The sequence below is a fragment of the Salvelinus namaycush genome, unplaced genomic scaffold, assembly GCF_016432855.1.
Source record: "Salvelinus namaycush isolate Seneca unplaced genomic scaffold, SaNama_1.0 Scaffold1247, whole genome shotgun sequence".
NCBI lineage: Eukaryota > Metazoa > Chordata > Actinopteri > Salmoniformes > Salmonidae > Salvelinus > Salvelinus namaycush.
The window spans coordinates 16,089-34,493 of NW_024057950.1; the positions used below are offsets into that span (position 1 = coordinate 16,089).

The following is an 18,405-nucleotide window of genomic DNA, read 5'->3' on the forward strand; positions in this document are numbered from 1 at the left end:
TTTGAGAGTCCAGTGTGCCCTGTCCCTGCTCCCCGCACTAGGCTTGAAGTGCGTGTCCCCAGTCCGGTGCCTCCAGTTCCGGCACCACGCACCAGGCCTACAGTGCGTCTCAGCCGGCCAGAGTCTGCCGTCTGCCCAACGGCGCATGAACTGCCTGTCTGCCATGAGCCTGCAAAGCTGCCCGTCTGCCATGAGCCTACAGAGCCTTCCGCCAGACAGGAGCAGCCAAAGCCTTCCGCCAGACAGGAGCAGTCTGAGCCATCCGTCTCCGCAGCGCCATCTGAGCCATCCGTCTCCGCAGCGCCATCTGAGCCATCCGTCTCCCCAGCGCCGTCTGAGCCATCCGTCTCCCCAGCGACGTCTGAGCCATCCGTCTCCCCAGCGCCGTCTGAGCCATCCGTCTCCCCAGCGCCGTCTGAGCCATCCGTCTGTCCCGAGCCATTAGAGCCGCCCGTCTGTCCCGAGCCGTCAGAGCCGATAGTCAGTCAGGAGCCGCTAGAGCCAGTCGTCAGTCAGGATCTGCCAGAGCCGCCAACCAGACAGGATCTGCCAGAGCCGCCAACCAGACAGGATCTGCCAGAGCCGCCAACCAGACAGGATCTGCCAGAGCCGCCAACCAGACAGGATCTGCCAGAGCCGCCAACCAGACAGGATCTGCCAGAGCCGTCAGTGAGCCATGAGCGTCCAGAGCCGTCAGCCAGCCATGAGCGTCCAGAGCCGTCAGCCAGCCATGAGCGTCCAGAGCCGTCAGCCAGCCATGAGCGTCCAGAGCCGTCAGCCAGCCATGAGCGTCCAGAGCCGTCAGCCAGCCATGAGCGTCCAGAGCCGTCAGCCAGCCATGAGCGTCCAGAGCCGTCAGCCAGCCATGAGCGTCCAGAGCCGTCAGCCAGCCATGAGCGTCCAGAGCCGTCAGCCAGTCATGAGCTGTCCCTCAGCCCAGAGCGGCTATTTCTCCAGAACTGCCCCTCAGTCCAGAGCTGTCTCTCTGTCCGGAGCTGCCTTTCAGTCCGGAGTTGCCCCTCAATCCTGAGCTACCTCTCTATCCTGAGCTACCTCTCTATCCTGAGCTATCCCTCTGTCCTGAGCTATCCCTCTGTCCTGAGCTATCCCTCTATCCCGGGGCTGCCCCTTGTATTGATGTTACCCAAAGGATTAAGTGGGTGTAGTATGAGGGTGGTCATTTGTAGGGGGAGATGGAAGCTGGGATTGACTATGGTGGGGTGGGGACCTCGCCCTGAGCCTGAGCCACCACCGTGGTCAGATGCCCACCCAGACCCTCCCCTAGACTTTGTGCTGGTGCGCCCGGAGTTCGCACCTTATGGGGGGGGTTATGTCACGTTCCTGACCTATTTCTGTTAGTTTGTTGTATGTGTTAGTTGGTCAGGACGTGAGTTTGGGTGGGCATTCTATGTTGTGTGTTTCTATGTTGGTTTAGGGTTGCCTGGTATGGCTCTTGATTAGAGGCAGGTGTTTGGCGTTCCTCTAATTAAGAGTCATATTTAGGTAGGTTGTTTCACTGTGTTCGTTGTGGGTGGTTGTCTCCTGTGTCAGTGTTTGTCGCACCATACGGGACTGTTCGGTTTGTTTGTTCATCGTCATTTATGTGTAGGCTATTTTCCCTGTTCGTGCGTTCTTCGTGTTTATGTGAGTTCGTCGTCCAGGTCTGTCTACACCGTTTGTTGTTTTGTTAGTTTATAGTCGAGTTCGTGTTTTCGTGTTTTCTTTGAATAAATTATGTGTTCACAACCCGCTGCGCCTTGGTTCCATCACTACTCCTCCTCTTCGGTTGAAGAGGAGGAGAACTACCGTTACACTCAGTGTTCCTACAAGGGAAGAAGAAGACAGGAGGAATGTTATGGACAGACTCAGTGTTCCTGCAAGGGAAGAGGAAGACAGGAGGAATGTTATGGACAGACTCAGTGTTCCTGCAAGGGAAGAGGAAGACAGGAGGAATGTTATGGACAGACTCAGTGTTCCTACAAGGGAAGAGGAAGACAGGAGGAATGTTATGGACAGAATCAGTGTTCCTACAAGGGAAGAGGAAGACAGGAGGAATGTTATGGACAGACTCAGTGTTCCTGCAAGGGAAGAAGAAGACAGGAGGAATGTTATGGACAGACTCAGTGTTCCTGCAAGGGAAGAATAAGACAGGAGGAATGTTATGGACAGACTCAGTGTTCCTGCAAGGGAAGAGGAAGACAGGAGGAATGTTATGGACAGACTCAGTGTTCCTACAAGGGAAGAGGGAGACAGGAGGAATGTTATGGACAGACTCAGTGTTCCTGCAAGGGAAGAGGGAGACAGGAGGAATGTTATGGACAGACTCAGTGTTCCTACAAGGGAAGAAGAAGACAGGAGGAATGTTATGGACAGACTCAGTGTTCCTACAAGTGAAGAGGAAGACAGGAGGAATGTTATGGACAGACTCAGTGTCCCTACAAGGGAAGAAGACAGGAGGAATGTTATGGACAGACTCAGTGTTCCTACAAGGGAAGAGGAAGACAGGAGGAATGTTATGGACAGACTCAGTGTTCCTACAAGGGAAGAGGGAGACAGGAGGAATGTTATGGACAGACTCAGTGTTCCTACAAGGGAAGAGGGAGACAGGAGGAATGTTATGGACAGACTCAGTGTTCCTACAAGGGAAGAAGAAGACAGGAGGAATGTTATGGACAGACTCAGTGTTCCTACAAGGGAAGAGGAAGACAGGAGGAATGTTATGGACAGACTCAGTGTTCCTACAAGGGAAGAAGAAGACAGGAGGAATGTTATGGACAGACTCAGTGTTCCTACAAGGGAAGAGGAAGACAGGAGGAATGTTATGGACAGACTCAGTGTTCCTACAAGGGAAGAGGAAGACAGGAGGAATGTTATGGACAGACTCAGTGTTCCTACAAGGGAAGAGGAAGACAGGAGGAATGTTATGGACAGACTCAGTGTTCCTACAAGGGAAAAAGAAGACAGGAGGAATGTTATGGACAGACTCAGTGTTCCTACAAGGGAAGAAGAAGACAGGAGGAATGTTATGGACAGACTCAGTGTTCCTGCAAGGGAAGAAGAAGACAGGAGGAATGTTATGGACAGACTCAGTGTTCCTACAAGGGAAAAAGAAGACAGGAGGAATGTTATGGACAGACTCAGTGTTCCTGCAAGGGAAGAGGAAGACAGGAGGAATGTTATGGACAGACTCAGTGTTCCTACAAGGGAAGAGGAAGACAGGAGGAATGTTATGGACAGACTCAGTGTTCCTACAAGGGAAGAGGAAGACAGGAGGAATGTTATGGACAGACTCAGTGTTCCTGCAAGGGAAGAGGAAGACAGGAAGAATGTTATGGACAGACTCAGTGTTCCTACAAGGGAAGAGGAAGACAGGAGGAATGTTATGGACAGACTCAGTGTTCCTACAAGGGAAGAAGAAGACAGGAGGAATGTTATGGACAGACTCAGTGTTCCTACAAGGGAAGAAGAAGACAGGAGGAATGTTATGGACAGACTCAGTGTTCCTACAAGGGAAGAGGAAGACAGGAGGAATGTTATGGACAGACTCAGTGTTCCTACAAGGGAAGAGGAAGACAGGAGGAATGTTATGGACAGACTCAGTGTTCCTACAAGGGAAGAGGAAGACAGGAGGAATGTTATGGACAGACTCAGTGTTCCTGCAAGGGAAGAGGAAGACAGGAGGAATGTTATGGACAGACTCAGTGTTCCTACAAGGGAAGAAGAAGACAGGAGGAATGTTATGGACAGACTCAGTGTTCCTACAAGGGAAGAGGAAGACAGGAGGAATGTTATGGACAGACTCAGTGTTCCTACAAGGGAAGAGGAAGACAGGAGGAATGTTATGGACAGACTCAGTGTTCCTACAAGGGAAGAGGAAGACAGGAGGAATGTTATGGACAGACTCAGTGTTCCTGCAAGGGAAGAGGAAGACAGGAGGAATGTTATGGACAGACTCAGTGTTCCTACAAGGGAAGAAGAAGACAGGAGGAATGTTATGGACAGACTCAGTGTTCCTACAAGGGAAGAAGAAGACAGGAGGAATGTTATGGACAGACTCAGTGTTCCTACAAGGGAAGAGGAAGACAGGAGGAATGTTATGGACAGACTCAGTGTTCCTACAAGGGAAGAGGAAGACAGGAGGAATGTTATGGACAGACTCAGTGTTCCTACAAGGGAAGAGGAAGACAGGAGGAATGTTATGGACAGACTCAGTGTTCCTGCAAGGGAAGAGGAAGACAGGAGGAATGTTATGGACAGACTCAGTGTTCCTACAAGGGAAGAAGAAGACAGGAGGAATGTTATGGACAGACTCAGTGTTCCTACAAGGGAAGAGGAAGACAGGAGGAATGTTATGGACAGACTCAGTGTTCCTACAAGGGAAGAGGAAGACAGGAGGAATGTTATGGACAGACTCAGTGTTCCTACAAGGGAAGAGGAAGACAGGAGGAATGTTATGGACAGACTCAGTGTTCCTGCAAGGGAAGAGGAAGACAGGAGGAATGTTATGGACAGACTCAGTGTTCCTACAAGGGAAGAAGAAGACAGGAGGAATGTTATGGACAGACTCAGTGTTCCTACAAGGGAAGAAGAAGACAGGAGGAATGTTATGGACAGACTCAGTGTTCCTACAAGGGAAGAGGAAGACAGGAGGAATGTTATGGACAGACTCAGTGTTCCTACAAGGGAAGAGGAAGACTAGTGGTATTTTAATGTCGACCTATAGGGAAGATAGGTCCTGTTGAGATGTTATATTGAAACATACAGTGGTTGTATTTTAATGTCGACCTATAGGGAAGATAGGTCCTGTTGAGATGTTATATTGAAACATACAGTGGTTGTATTTTAATGTCGACCTATAGGGAAGATGGGTCCTGAGGAGATGTTATATTGAAACATACAGTGGTTGTATTTTAATGTCGACCTATAGGGAAGATGGGTCCTGTTGAGATGTTATATTGAAACATACAGTGGTTGTATTTTAATGTCGACCTATAGGGAAGATGGGTCCTGTGGAGATGTTATATTGAAACATACAGTGGTTGTATTTTAATGTCGACCTATAGGGAAGATGGGTCCTGAGGAGATGTTTATATTGAAACATATCTTCTTATTTTTTTAAATTCCTAACTTGGTTTGATAAGATTAGTACAGGTTTTCTCAGGGGACCCCACATGTGGAGAGACAGTGATCCTGGAGAAGTTAGGATTAGGATTAGTACTGACCTGAATATGGCTTCAGGGGGACAGACAGTGATCCTGGCGAAGTTATGATTAGGATTAGTACTGATCTGAATATGGCTTCAGGGGGAGAGACATTGATCCTGGAGAAGTTACGATTAGGATTAGTACTGATCTGAATATGGCTTCAGGGGGAGAGACAGTGATCCTGGAGAAGTTACGATTAGGATTAGTACTGATCTGAATATGGCTTCAGGGGGACAGACAGTGATCCTGGAGAAGTTAGGATTAGGATTAGTACTGATCTGAATATGGCTTCAGGGGGACAGACAGTGATCCTGGAGAAGTTAGGATTAGGATTAGTACTGACCTGAATATGGCTTCAGGGGGACAGACAGTGATCCTGGCGAAGTTATGATTAGGATTAGTACTGATCTGAATATGGCTTCAGGGGGAGAGACATTGATCCTGGAGAAGTTACGATTAGGATTAGTACTGATCTGAATATGGCTTCAGGGGGACAGACAGTGATCCTGGAGAAATTAGGATTAGGATTAGTACTGACCTGAGTATGGCTTCAGGGGGACAGACAGTGATCCTGGAGAAATTAGGATTAGGATTAGTACTGACCTGAGTATGGCTTCAGGGGGACAGACAGTGATCCTGGAGAAATTAGGATTAGGATTAGTACTGACCTGAGTATGGCTTCAGGGGGACAGACAGTGATCCTGGAGAAGTTAGGATTAGGATTAGTACTGACCTGAATATGGCTTCAGGGGGACAGACAGTGATCCTGGAGAAATTAGGATTAGGATTAGTACTGACCTGAGTATGGCTTCAGGGGGACAGACAGTGATCCTGGAGAAGTTAGGATTAGGATTAGTACTGACCTGAATATGGCTTCAGGGGGACAGACAGTGATCCTGGTCCTGCTCTGTGATGTCACCAGGACGTTGAGGGCATTGCCCATGTCTCTGAGCTGGGTGTGGCTACAGCTGCGCAGGGCGGGTCCTTCAACCTCCTCTGTCTGTAGATCCTCCTCTTCCTGCTGGATCTGGTGCTCCAGGCTGCAACTCCGAGACTGCAGCTCTCCTAGTCTCCACTGCAACTCTGCCATCTCCGCCTGGGGGTAGGCCCGAAGGCAGAGAGCGTTCGTAAAGAGTAGTCTCACAGCAGGAGTGCTGATCTAGGATCAGTTCTGACTTCTAGATAATAATAAATATGATTATACAGACAGGAGACCTGATCTTAGATCAGCACTTCTACTGGATCTCAATTCAACATTTTACAGGAAATGGGACATTCTTCATTCAACCAGTGTATAACAGGATCTATTTACAGGGCATGGGACATTCTTCATTCAACCAGTGTATAACAGGATATATTTACAGGAAATGGGACATTCTTCATTCAACCAGTGTATGACTGGATCCATTTACAGGAAATGGGACATTCTTCATTCAACCAGTGTATAACAGGATATATTTACAGGAAATGGGACATTCTTCATTCAACCAGTGTATGACTGGATCCATTTACAGGAAATGGGACATTCTTCATTCAACCAGTGTATAATAGGATCCATTTACAGGGCATGGGACATTCTTCATTCAACCAGTGTATGACAGGATATATTTACAGGAAATGGGACATTCTTCATTCAACCAGTGTATGACTGGATCCATTTACAGGGCATGAGACATTCTTCATTCAACTAGTGTATAATAGGATCTATTTACAGGGCATGGGACATTCTTCATTCAACCAGTGTATAACTGGATCTATTTACAGGGCATGGGACATTCTTCATTCAACCAGTGTATAACTGGATCTATTTACAGGGCATGGGACATTCTTCATTCAACCAGTGTATAACAGGATATATTTACAGGAAATGGGACATTCTTCATTCAACCAGTGTATGACCTGATCCATTTACAGGGCATGGGACATTCTTCATTAAACCAGTGTATAACAGGATCTATTTACAGGGCATGGGACATTCTTCATTCAACCAGTGTATAACAGGATCCATTTACAGGAAATGGGACATTCTTCATTCAACCAGTGTATAACTGGATCTATTTACAGGGCATGGGACATTCTTCATTCAACCAGTGTATAACAGGATCTATTTACAGGGCATGGGACATTCTTCATTCAACCAGTGTATGACCTGATCCATTTACAGGGCATGGGACATTCTTCATTAAACCAGTGTATAACAGGATCTATTTACAGGGCATGGGACATTCTTCATTCAACCAGTCTATGACCTGATCCATTTACAGGGCATGGGACATTCTTCATTAAACCAGTGTATAACAGGATCTATTTACAGGGCATGGGACATTCTTCATTAAACCAGTGTATAACAGGATCTATTTACAGGGCATGGGACATTCTTCATTCAACCAGTGTATAACAGGATATATTTACAGGAAATGGGACATTCTTCATTCAACCAGTGTATAACAGGATATATTTACAGGAAATGGGACATTCTTCATTCAACCAGTGTATAACTGGATCTATTTACAGGGCATGGGACATTCTTCATTCAACCAGTGTATAACAGGATATATTTACAGGGCATGGGACATTCTTCATTCAACCAGTGTATAACAGGATATATTTACAGGAAATGGGACATTCTTCATTCAACCAGTGTATAACAGGATCCATTTACAGGGCATGGGACATTCTTCATTAAACCAGTGTATAACAGGATCTATTTACAGGGCATGGGACATTCTTCATTAAACCAGTGTATAACAGGATCTATTTACAGGGCATGGGACATTCTTCATTAAACCAGTGTATAACAGGATATATTTACAGGGCATGGGACATTCTTCATTCAACCAGTGTATGACAGGATCCATTTACAGGGCATGGGACATTCTTCATTCAACCAGTGTATAACAGGATCTATTTACAGGAAATGGGACATTCTTCATTCAACCAGTGTATAACAGGATATATTTACAGGGCATGGGACATTCTTCATTCAACCAGTGTATGACAGGATATATTTACAGGGCATGGGACATTCTTCATTAAACCAGTGTATAACAGGATATATTTACAGGAAATGGGACATTCTTCATTCAACCAGTGTATAACAGGATCTATTTACAGGGCATGGGACATTCTTCATGGGCACAACTGGGTATTTCCTGTAGTATTTCTGCTGCAGGCCTATCTAACTACTTCATTGTAGAATGCTCTTAACTGTATAATTGTTGAGTGTACACAATGGGAATGTATTGGGGGCACAAATCGATGTGATTGAATTCAAACACTCCAAAGGTGTCCAAAAGGCCTTGTTATTTTCAGTAATCGCTACCTAACTAAATCTACTCACCTCCACTATGCGTTTCTCCTGCAGCAAACACTCTCTCCTTTGCAGTGGACCCTGGACGGTTTCAGCCACTTCCCCTCCATCACTCTCCACCTCTTCCCTTTAACACGTCAAAACCAGAAAGAATAAAAGACAATAACAGTTATGTTAGGATCCTGGCAGCGCTGTTCTGTAACCCAGTTAAACTATCATCCTGAGGGTCTGTAACCCAGGTAAACTATCATCCTGAGGGTCTGTAACCCAGTTAAACTATCATCCTGAGGGTCTGTAACCCAGTTAAACTATCATCCTGAGGGTCTGTAACCCAGTTAAACTATCATCCTGAGGGTCTGTAACCCAGTTAAACTATCATCCTGAGGGTCTGTAACCCAGGTAAACTATCATCCTGAGGGTCTGTAACCCAGTTAAACTATCATCCTGAGGGTCTGTAACCCAGTTAAACTATCATCCTGAGGGTCTGTAACCCAGTTAAACTATCATCCTGAGGGTCTGTAACCCAGTTAAACTATCATCCTGAGGGTCTGTAACCCAGTTAAACTATCATCCTGAGGGTCTGTAACCCAGTTAAACTATCATCCTGAGGGTCTGTAACCCAGTTAAACTATCATCCTGAGGGTCTGTAACCCAGTTAAACTATCATCCTGAGGGTCTGTAACCCAGTTAAACTATCATCCTGAGGGTCTGTAACCCAGTTAAACTATCATCCTGAGGGTCTGTGTTATTCAGGTAAACTATCATCCTGTGGGTCTGTAACCCAGTTAAACTATCATCCTGAGGGTCTGTAACCCAGTTAAACTATCATCCTGAGGGTCTGTGTTATTCAGGTAAACTATCATCCTGAGGGTCTGTAACCCAGTTAAACTATCATCCTGAGGGTCTGTGTTATTCAGGTAAACTATCATCCTGAGGGTCTGTAACCCAGTTAAACTATCATCCTGTGGGTCTGTAACCCAGTTAAACTATCATCCTGTGGGTCTGTAACCCAGTTAAACTATCATCCTGAGGGTCTGTAACCCAGTTAAACTATCATCCTGAGGGTCTGTAACCCAGTTAAACTATCATCCTGAGGGTCTGTAACCCAGTTAAACTATCATCCTGAGGGTCTGTAACCCAGTTAAACTATCATCCTGAGGGTCTGTGTTATTCAGGTAAACTATCATCCTGAGGGTCTGTAACCCAGTTAAACTATCATCCTGAGGGTCTGTAACCCAGTTAAACTATCATCCTGAGGGTCTGTAACCCAGTTAAACTATCATCCTGAGGGTCTGTAACCCAGTTAAACTATCATCCTGAGGGTCTGTGTTATTCAGTTAAACTATCATCCTGAGGGTCTGTGTTATTCAGGTAAACTATCATCCTGAGGGTCTGTAACCCAGTTAAACTATCATCCTGAGGGTCTGTAACCCAGTTAAACTATCATCCTGAGGGTCTGTGTTATTCAGGTAAACTATCATCCTGAGGGTCTGTGTTATTCAGGTAAACTATCATCCTGAGGGTCTGTAACCCAGTTAAACTATCATCCTGAGGGTCTGTAACCCAGTTAAACTATCATCCTGTGGGTCTGTGTTATTCAGTTGAACTATCATCCTGAGGGTCTGTGTTACCCAGTTAAACTATCATCCTGAGGGTCTGTGTTATTCAGTTAAACTATCATCCTGAGGGTCTGTGTTATTCAGGTAAACTATCATCCTGAGGGTCTGTGTTACCCAGTTAAACTATCATCCTGAGGGTCTGTGTTATTCAGTTAAACTATCATCCTGAGGGTCTGTGTTATTCAGGTAAACTATCATCCTGAGGGTCTGTGTTATTCAGGTAAACTATCATCCTGAGGGTCTGTGTTATTCAGGTAAACTATCATCCTGAGGGTCTGTGTTATTCAGGTAAACTATCATCCTGAGGGTCTGTGTTACCCAGTTAAACTATCATCCTGATGGTCTGTGTTATTCAGGTAAACTATCATCCTGAGGGTCTGTGTTATTCAGTTAAACTATCATCCTGAGGGTCTGTGTTATTCAGGTAAACTATCATCCTGAGGGTCTGTTATTCAGGTAAACGATCATCCTGAGGGTTTGTGTTACTCAGTTAAACGATCATCCTGATGGTCTGTGTTACCCAGTTAAACTATCATCCTGAGGGTCTGTGTTATTCAGTTAAACTATCATCCTGTGGGTCTGTGTTATTCAGTTGAACTATCATCCTGAGGGTTTGTGTTACTCAGTTAAACGATCATCCTGAGGGTCTGTGTTACCCAGTTAAACTATCATCCTGTGGGTCTGTGTTATTCAGTTGAACTATCATCCTGAGGGTCTGTGTTATTCAGTTAAACTATCATCCTGAGGGTCTGTGTTATTCAGGTAAACTATCATCCTGAGGGTCTGTGTTATTCAGGTAAACTATCATCCTGAGGGTCTGTGTTACCCAGTTAAACTATCATCCTGATGGTCTGTGTTATTCAGGTAAACTATCATCCTGAGGGTCTGTGTTATTCAGTTAAACTATCATCCTGAGGGTCTGTGTTATTCAGGTAAACTATCATCCTGAGGGTCTGTTATTCAGGTAAACGATCATCCTGAGGGTTTGTGTTACTCAGTTAAACGATCATCCTGATGGTCTGTGTTACCCAGTTAAACTATCATCCTGAGGGTCTGTGTTATTCAGTTAAACTATCATCCTGAGGGTCTGTGTTACCCAGGTAAACTATCATCCTGAGGGTCTGTGTTACCCAGTTAAACGATCATCCTGAGGGTTTGTGTTACTCAGTTAAACTATCATCCTGATGGTCTGTGTTACCCAGTTAAACTATCATCCTGATGGTCTGTGTTATTCAGGTAAACTATCATCCTGAGGGTCTGTGTTACCCAGTTAAACTATCATCCTGAGGGTCTGTGTTACCCAGTTAAACGATCATCCTGAGGGTCTGTAACCCAGTTAAACTATCATCCTGAGGGTCTGTGTTACCCAGTTAAACTATCATCCTGAGGGTCTGTGTTACCCAGGTAAACGATCATCCTGAGGGTCTGTGTTACCCAGTTAAACTATCATCCTGTGGGTCTGTGTTATTCAGGTAAACTATCATCCTGAGGGTCTGTGTTACCCAGTTAAACTATCATCCTGAGGGTCTGTGTTACCCAGTTAAACGATCATCCTGAGGGTCTGTAACCCAGTTAAACTATCATCCTGAGGGTCTGTGTTACCCAGTTAAACTATCATCCTGAGGGTCTGTGTTACCCAGGTAAACGATCATCCTGAGGGTCTGTGTTACCCAGTTAAACTATCATCCTGGGGGTCTGTGTTATTCAGTTAAACTATCATCCTGAGGGTCTGTGTTAGCCAGGTAAACGATCATCCTGTGGGTCTGTGTTATTCAGGTAAACTATCATCCTGGGGGTCTGTGTTATTCAGTTAAACTATCATCCTGAGGGTCTGTAACCCAGTTAAACTATCATCCTGAGTGTTGTAGTGTGTTGTAGTGTGTTGTGTTGTAGTGTGTTGTAGTGTGTTGTGTTGTGGTGTGTTGTAGTGTGTTGTGTTGTAGTGTGTTGTGTTGTAGTGTGTTGTAGTGTGTTGTGTTGTGTTGTAGTGTGTTGTAGTGTGTTGTGTTGTAGTGTGTTGTGTTGTAGTGTGTTGTAGTGTGTTGTGTTGTGGTGTGTTGTAGTGTGTTGTGTTGTAGTGTGTTGTGTTGTAGTGTGTTGTAGTGTGTTGTGTTGTGTTGTAGTGTGTTGTAGTGTGTTGTGTTGTGTTGTAGTGTGTTGTAGTGTGTTGTAGTGTTGTGTTGTAGTGTGTTGTAGTGTGTTGTGTTGTAGTGTGTTGTAGTGTAGTGTGTTGTGTTGTGTTGTAGTGTGTTGTAGTGTGTTGTAGTGTGTTGTAGTGTGTTGTGTTGTGTTGTGTTGTGTTGTAGTGTGTTGTGTTGTGTTGTAGTGTGTTGTAGTGTGTTGTGTTGTAGTGTGTTGTGTTGTAGTGTGTTGTGGTGTGTTGTAGTGTGTTGTAGTGTGTTGTGTTGTAGTGTGTTGTGTTGTAGTGTGTTGTAGTGTGTTGTGTTGTGTTGTGGTGTGTTGTAGTGTGTTGTAGTGTGTTGTAGTGTGTTGTAGTGTGTTGTGTTGTAGTGTGTTGTGTTGTAGTGTGTTGTGTTGTAGTGTGTTGTAGTGTGTTGTAGTGTGTTGTGTTGTGTTGTAGTGTTGTGTTGTAGTGTGTTGTGTTGTAGTGTGTTGTGTTGTAGTGTTGTGTTGTAGTGTGTTGTAGTGTGTTGTAGTGTGTTGTGTTGTGTTGTAGTGTTGTGTTGTAGTGTGTTGTGTTGTAGTGTGTTGTGTTGTAGTGTGTTGTAGTGTGTTGTGTTGTAGTGTGGTGTGTTGTGTTGTGTTGTGTTGTAGTGTGGTGTGTTGTAGTGTGTTGTAGTGTGTTGTAGTGTGTTGTGTTGTGTTGTAGTGTGTTGTGTTGTAGTGTGTTGTAGTGTGTTGTGTTGTGTTGTAGTGTAGTGTGTTGTAGTGTGTTGTGTTGTAGTGTGGTGTGTTGTGTTGTGTTGTGTTGTAGTGTGTTGTGTTGTAGTGTGTTGTAGTGTGTTGTAGTGTGTTGTGTTGTGTTGTAGTGTGTTGTGTTGTGTTGTGTTGTAGTGTGTTGTGTTGTAGTGTGTTGTAGTGTGTTGTGTTGTAGTGTGTTGTGGTGTGTTGTGTTGTAGTGTGTTGTGTTGTGTTGTAGTGTGTTGTAGTGTGTTGTGTTGTAGTGTGTTGTGGTGTGTTGTAGTGTGTTGTGTTGTGTTGTAGTGTGTTGTGTTGTAGTGTGTTGTAGTGTGTTGTTGTAGTGTGTTGTAGTGTGTTGTGTTGTGTTGTAGTGTGTTGTGTTGTGTTGTAGTGTGTTGTGTTGTGTTGTAGTGTGTTGTGTTGTGTTGTAGTGTGTTGTAGTGTGTTGTGTTGTGTTGTAGTGTGTTGTGTTGTAGTGTGTTGTGTTGTAGTGTGGTGTGTTGTAGTGTGTTGTGTTGTGTTGTGTTGTAGTGTGTTGTAGTGTGTTGTGTTGTGTTGTAGTGTGTTGTGTTGTAGTGTGTTGTAGTGTGTTGTAGTGTGTTGTAGTGTGTTGTGTTGTGTTGTGTTGTAGTGTGTTGTGGTGTGTTGTGTTGTGTTGTGTTGTAGTGTGTTGTGGTGTGTTGTAGTGTGTTGTGTTGTAGTGTGTTGTGTTGTAGTGTGTTGTGTTGTAGTGTGTTGTAGTGTGTTGTGTTGTAGTGTGTTGTAGTGTGTTGTGTTGTAGTGTGTTGTGTTGTAGTGTGTTGTAGTGTGTTGTGTTGTAGTGTGTTGTGTTGTAGTGTGTTGTAGTGTGTTGTGTTGTAGTGTGTTGTGTTGTAGTGTGTTGTGTTGTAGTGTGGTGTGTTGTGGTGTGTTGTAGTGTGGTGTGTTGTAGTGTGGTGTGTTGTGGTGTGTTGTAGTGTGTTGTGTTGTGTTGTAGTGTGTTGTGTTGTGTTGTGGTGTGTTGTGTTGTGGTGTGTTGTGTTGTAGTGTGTTGTAGTGTGTTGTGTTGTAGTGTGTTGTGTTGTGTTGTGTTGTAGTGTGTTGTGGTGTGTTGTAGTGTGTTGTAGTGTGGTGTGTTGTGGTGTGTTGTAGTGTGGTGTGTTGTAGTGTGGTGTGTTGTGGTGTGTTGTAGTGTGTTGTGTTGTGTTGTAGTGTGTTGTAGTGTGTTGTGGTGTGTTGTGTTGTAGTGTGTTGTAGTGTGTTGTGTTGTAGTGTGTTGTGTTGTAGTGTGTTGTGGTGTGTTGTGTTGTGGTGTGTTGTGTTGTAGTGTGTTGTAGTGTGTTGTGTTGTAGTGTGTTGTGTTGTGTTGTGGTGTGTTGTGTTGTAGTGTGTTGTAGTGTGTTGTGTTGTGTTGTAGTGTGTTGTAGTGTGTTGTGTTGTAGTGTGTTGTGTTGTAGTGTGTTGTGTTGTGTTGTAGTGTGTTGTGTTGTGTTGTGTTGTAGTGTGTTGTAGTGTGTTGTGTTGTGTTGTGTTGTGTTGTGTTGTAGTGTGTTGTGTTGTGGTGTGTTGTAGTGTGTTGTGTTGTGTTGTGTTGTGTTGTGTTGTGTTGTGTTGTGTTGTGTTGTGTTGTAGTGTGTTGTGTTGTGGTGTGTTGTGTTGTAGTGTGTTGTGTTGTAGTGTGTTGTGTTGTAGTGTGTTGTGTTGTAGTGTGGTGTGGTGTGTTGTGGTGTGTTGTGTTGTAGTAATGGTACTAACCTGTGGTCCTCCATCCTGGCGAGGGCGCTGTGTACTGCCTCTCTGAGTCTCTGGAGGAACAGAGCCACGCTGGGCTGTCTGGAGGGGAGACCCAGCCTCAGTGAACTCCTCTCTCTACACAGCTCCTCCAGCTTCTTACCAAAACGCTCGGCTGAAACAACAGCACACATATCTGGGTCATAGACGAGAAACAATCCACTACTGCTGGCCTCTCCTCTACTACTGCTGGCCTCTCCTCTACTACTGCTGGCCTCTCCTCTACTACTGCTGGCCTCTCCTCTACTACTGCTGGCCTCTCCTCTACTACTGCTGGCCTCTCCTCTACTACTGCTGGCCTCTCCTCTACTACTGCTGGCCTCTCCTCTACTACTGCTGGCCTCTCCTCTACTACTGCTGGCCTCTCCTCTACTACTGCTGGCCTCTCCACTACTACTGCTGCCCTCTCCTCTACTACTGCTGGCCTCTCCTCTACTACTTCTGGCCTCTCCTCTACTACTTCTGGCCTCTCCTCTACTACTGCTGGCCTCTCCTCTACTACTGCTGGCCTCTCCTCTACTACTGCTGGCCTCTCCTCTACTACTGCTGCCCTCTCCTCTACTACTGCTGCCCTCTCCTCTACTACTGCTGCCCTCTCCTCTACTACTGCTGGCCTCTCCACAACTACTGCTGGCCTCTCCACTACTACTGCTGGCCTCTCCTCTACTACTGCTGGCCTCTCCTCTACTACTTCTGGCCTCTCCTCTACTACTGCTGGCCTCTCCTCTACTACTGCTGGCCTCTCCTCTACTACTGCTGGCCTCTCCTCTACTACTGCTGGCCTCTCCTCTACTACTGCTGGCCTCTCCTCTACTACTGCTGGCCTCTCCTCTACTACTGCTGGCCTCTCCTCTACTACTGCTGGCCTCTCCACTACTACTGCTGGCCTCTCCTCTACTACTGCTGCCCTCTCCTCTACTACTGCTGGCCTCTCCTCTACTACTGCTGGCCTCTCCTCTACTACTGCTGGCCTCTCCTCTACTACTGCTGGCCTCTCCTCTACTACTGCTGGCCTCTCCTCTACTACTGCTGGCCTCTCCACTACTACTGCTGGCCTCTCCACTACTACTGCTGGCCTCTCCTCTACTACTGCTGCCCTCTCCTCTACTACTGCTGCCCTCTCCTCTACTACTGCTGGCCTCTCCACAACTACTGCTGGCCTCTCCACTACTACTGCTGGCCTCTCCTCCACTACTGCTGGCCTCTCCTCTACTACTGCTGGCCTCTCCTCTACTACTGCTGGCCTCTCCTCTACTACTGCTGGCCTCTCCTCTACTACTGCTGGCCTCTCCACTACTACTGCTGGCCTCTCCACTACTACTGCTGGCCTCTCCACTACTACTGCTGGCCTCTCCACTACTACTGCTGGCCTCTCCTCCACTACTGCTGGCCTCTCCTCCACTACTGCTGGCCTCTCCTCTACTACTGCTGGCCTCTCCTCTACTACTGCTGGCCTCTCCTCTACTACTGCTGGCCTCTCCTCTACTACTGCTGGCCTCTCCACTACTACTGCTGCCCTCTCCTCTACTACTGCTGCCCTCTACTCTACTACTGCTGGCCTCTCCTCTACTACTGCTGGCCTCTCCTCTACTACTGCTGGCCTCTCCTCTACTACTGCTGGCCTCTCCACTACCACTGCTGGCCCCTCCTCTACTGCTACTGCTGGCCTCTCCTCTACTACTGCTGGCCTCTCCACTACTACTGCTGGCCTCTCCTCTACTACTTCTGGCCTCTCCTCTACTACTGCTGGCCTCTCCTCTACTACTGCTGGCCTCTCCTCTACTACTGCTGGCCTCTCCTCTACTACTGCTGGCCTCTCCACTACTACTGCTGCCCTCTCCTCTACTACTGCTGCCCTCTCCTCTACTACTGCTGCCCTCTCCTCTACTACTGCTGGCCTCTCCACAACTACTGCTGGCCTCTCCACTACTACTGCTGGCCTCTCCTCCACTACTGCTGGCCTCTCCTCTACTACTGCTGGCCTCTCCTCTACTACTGCTGGCCTCTCCTCTACTACTGCTGGCCTCTCCTCTACTACTGCTGGCCTCTCCACTACTACTGCTGGCCTCTCCACTACTACTGCTGGCCTCTCCACTACTACTGCTGGCCTCTCCACTACTACTGCTGGCCTCTCCTCCACTACTGCTGGCCTCTCCTCCACTACTGCTGGCCTCTCCTCCACTACTGCTGGCCTCTCCACTACTACTGCTGGCCTCTCCTCTACTACTGCTGGCCTCTCCACTACTACTGCTGGCCTCTCCTCCACAACTGCTGGCCTCTCCTCCACAACTGCTGGCCTCTCCTCCACTACTGCTGGCATCTCCTCTACTACTGCTGGCCTCTCCTCTACTACTGCTGGCCTCTCCTCCACTACTGCTGGCATCTCCTCTACTACTGCTGGCCTCTCCTCTACTACTGCTGGCCTCTCCACTACCACTGCTGGCCCCTCCTCTACTGCTACTGCTGTCCTCTCCTCTACTACTGCTGGCCTCTCCTCTACTACTGCTGGCCTCTCCACTACTACTGCTGGCCTCTCCACTACTACTGCTGACCTCTCCTCCACTACTGCTGACCTCTCCTCCACTACTGCTGACCTCTCCTCCACTGCTGGTGGCCTCTCCTCCACTACTGCTGGCCTCTCCTCTACTACTGCTGGCCTCTCCTCTACTACTGCTGGTGGCCTCTCCTCTACTACTGCTGGTGGCCTCTCCACTACTACTGCTGGCCTCTCCACTACTACTGCTGGCCTCTCCACTACTACTGCTGGCCTCTCCACTACTACTGCTGGCCTCTCCACTACTACTGCTGGCCTCTCCTCCACTACTGCTGTTCTCTCCTCCACTGCTGGTGGCCTCTCCACTACTACTGCTGGCCTCTCCTCTACTACTGCTGGCCTCTCCTCTACTACTGCTGGCCTCTCCACTACCACTGCTGTCCCCTCCTCTACTGCTACTAGTGGCCTCTCCTCTACTACTGCTGGCCTCTCCACTACTACTGCTGGCCTCTCCACTACTACTGCTGACCTCTCCTCCACTACTGCTGGCCTCTCCTCCACTACTGCTTGCCTCTCCTCTACTACTGCTGGCCTCCTCTCCTCTACTACTGCTGGCCTCCTCTCCTCTACTACTGCTGGCCTCCTCTCCTCTACTACTGCTGGCCTCCTCTCCTCTACTACTGCTGGCCTCCTCTCCTCTACTACTGCTGGCCTCCTCTCCTCTACTACTGCTGGCCTCTCCACTACTACTGCTGGCCTCTCCTCTACTACTGCTGGCTTCTCCACTACTACTGCTGGCCTCTCCTCTACTACTGCTGGCCTCCTCTCCTCTACTACTGCTGGCCTCTCCACTACTACTGCTGGCTTCTCCTCTACTACTGCTGGCCTCTCCTCTACTACTGCTGGCCTCTCCTCTACTACTGCTGGCCTCTCCTCTACTACTGCTGGCCTCTCCTCTACTACTGCTGGCCTCTCCACTACTACTGCTGGCCTCTCCTCTACTACTGCTGGCCTCTCCACTACAACTGCTGGCCTCTCCACTACTACTGCTGGCCTCTCCACTACTACTGCTGGCCTCTCCACTACTACTGGCCTCTCCACTACTACTGGACTCTCCACTACTACTGGCCTCTCCACTACTACTGG

At 47.3% G+C, this 18,405-nt stretch overlaps 1 protein-coding gene across 1 annotated transcript in view; it reads right to left on the reverse strand.

Annotated features, from left to right (window-relative positions):
* The window catches only part of LOC120036212 (disrupted in schizophrenia 1 protein-like), a gene marked incomplete at its 3' end in the record, with an annotated part of 49,822 nt that overhangs the window by 12,017 nt on the left and 19,400 nt on the right, over nt 1–18,405 (reverse strand). Inside the window, exons 4-6 of the mRNA XM_038982693.1 lie at nt 14,730–14,880; nt 8,545–8,641; nt 6,068–6,300 (exon numbers count right to left, since the gene is read on the reverse strand). Coding sequence (XP_038838621.1) covers nt 6,068–6,300; nt 8,545–8,641; nt 14,730–14,880 — 481 coding nt within the window. The remainder of the gene's footprint in view (nt 1–6,067; nt 6,301–8,544; nt 8,642–14,729; nt 14,881–18,405) is intronic.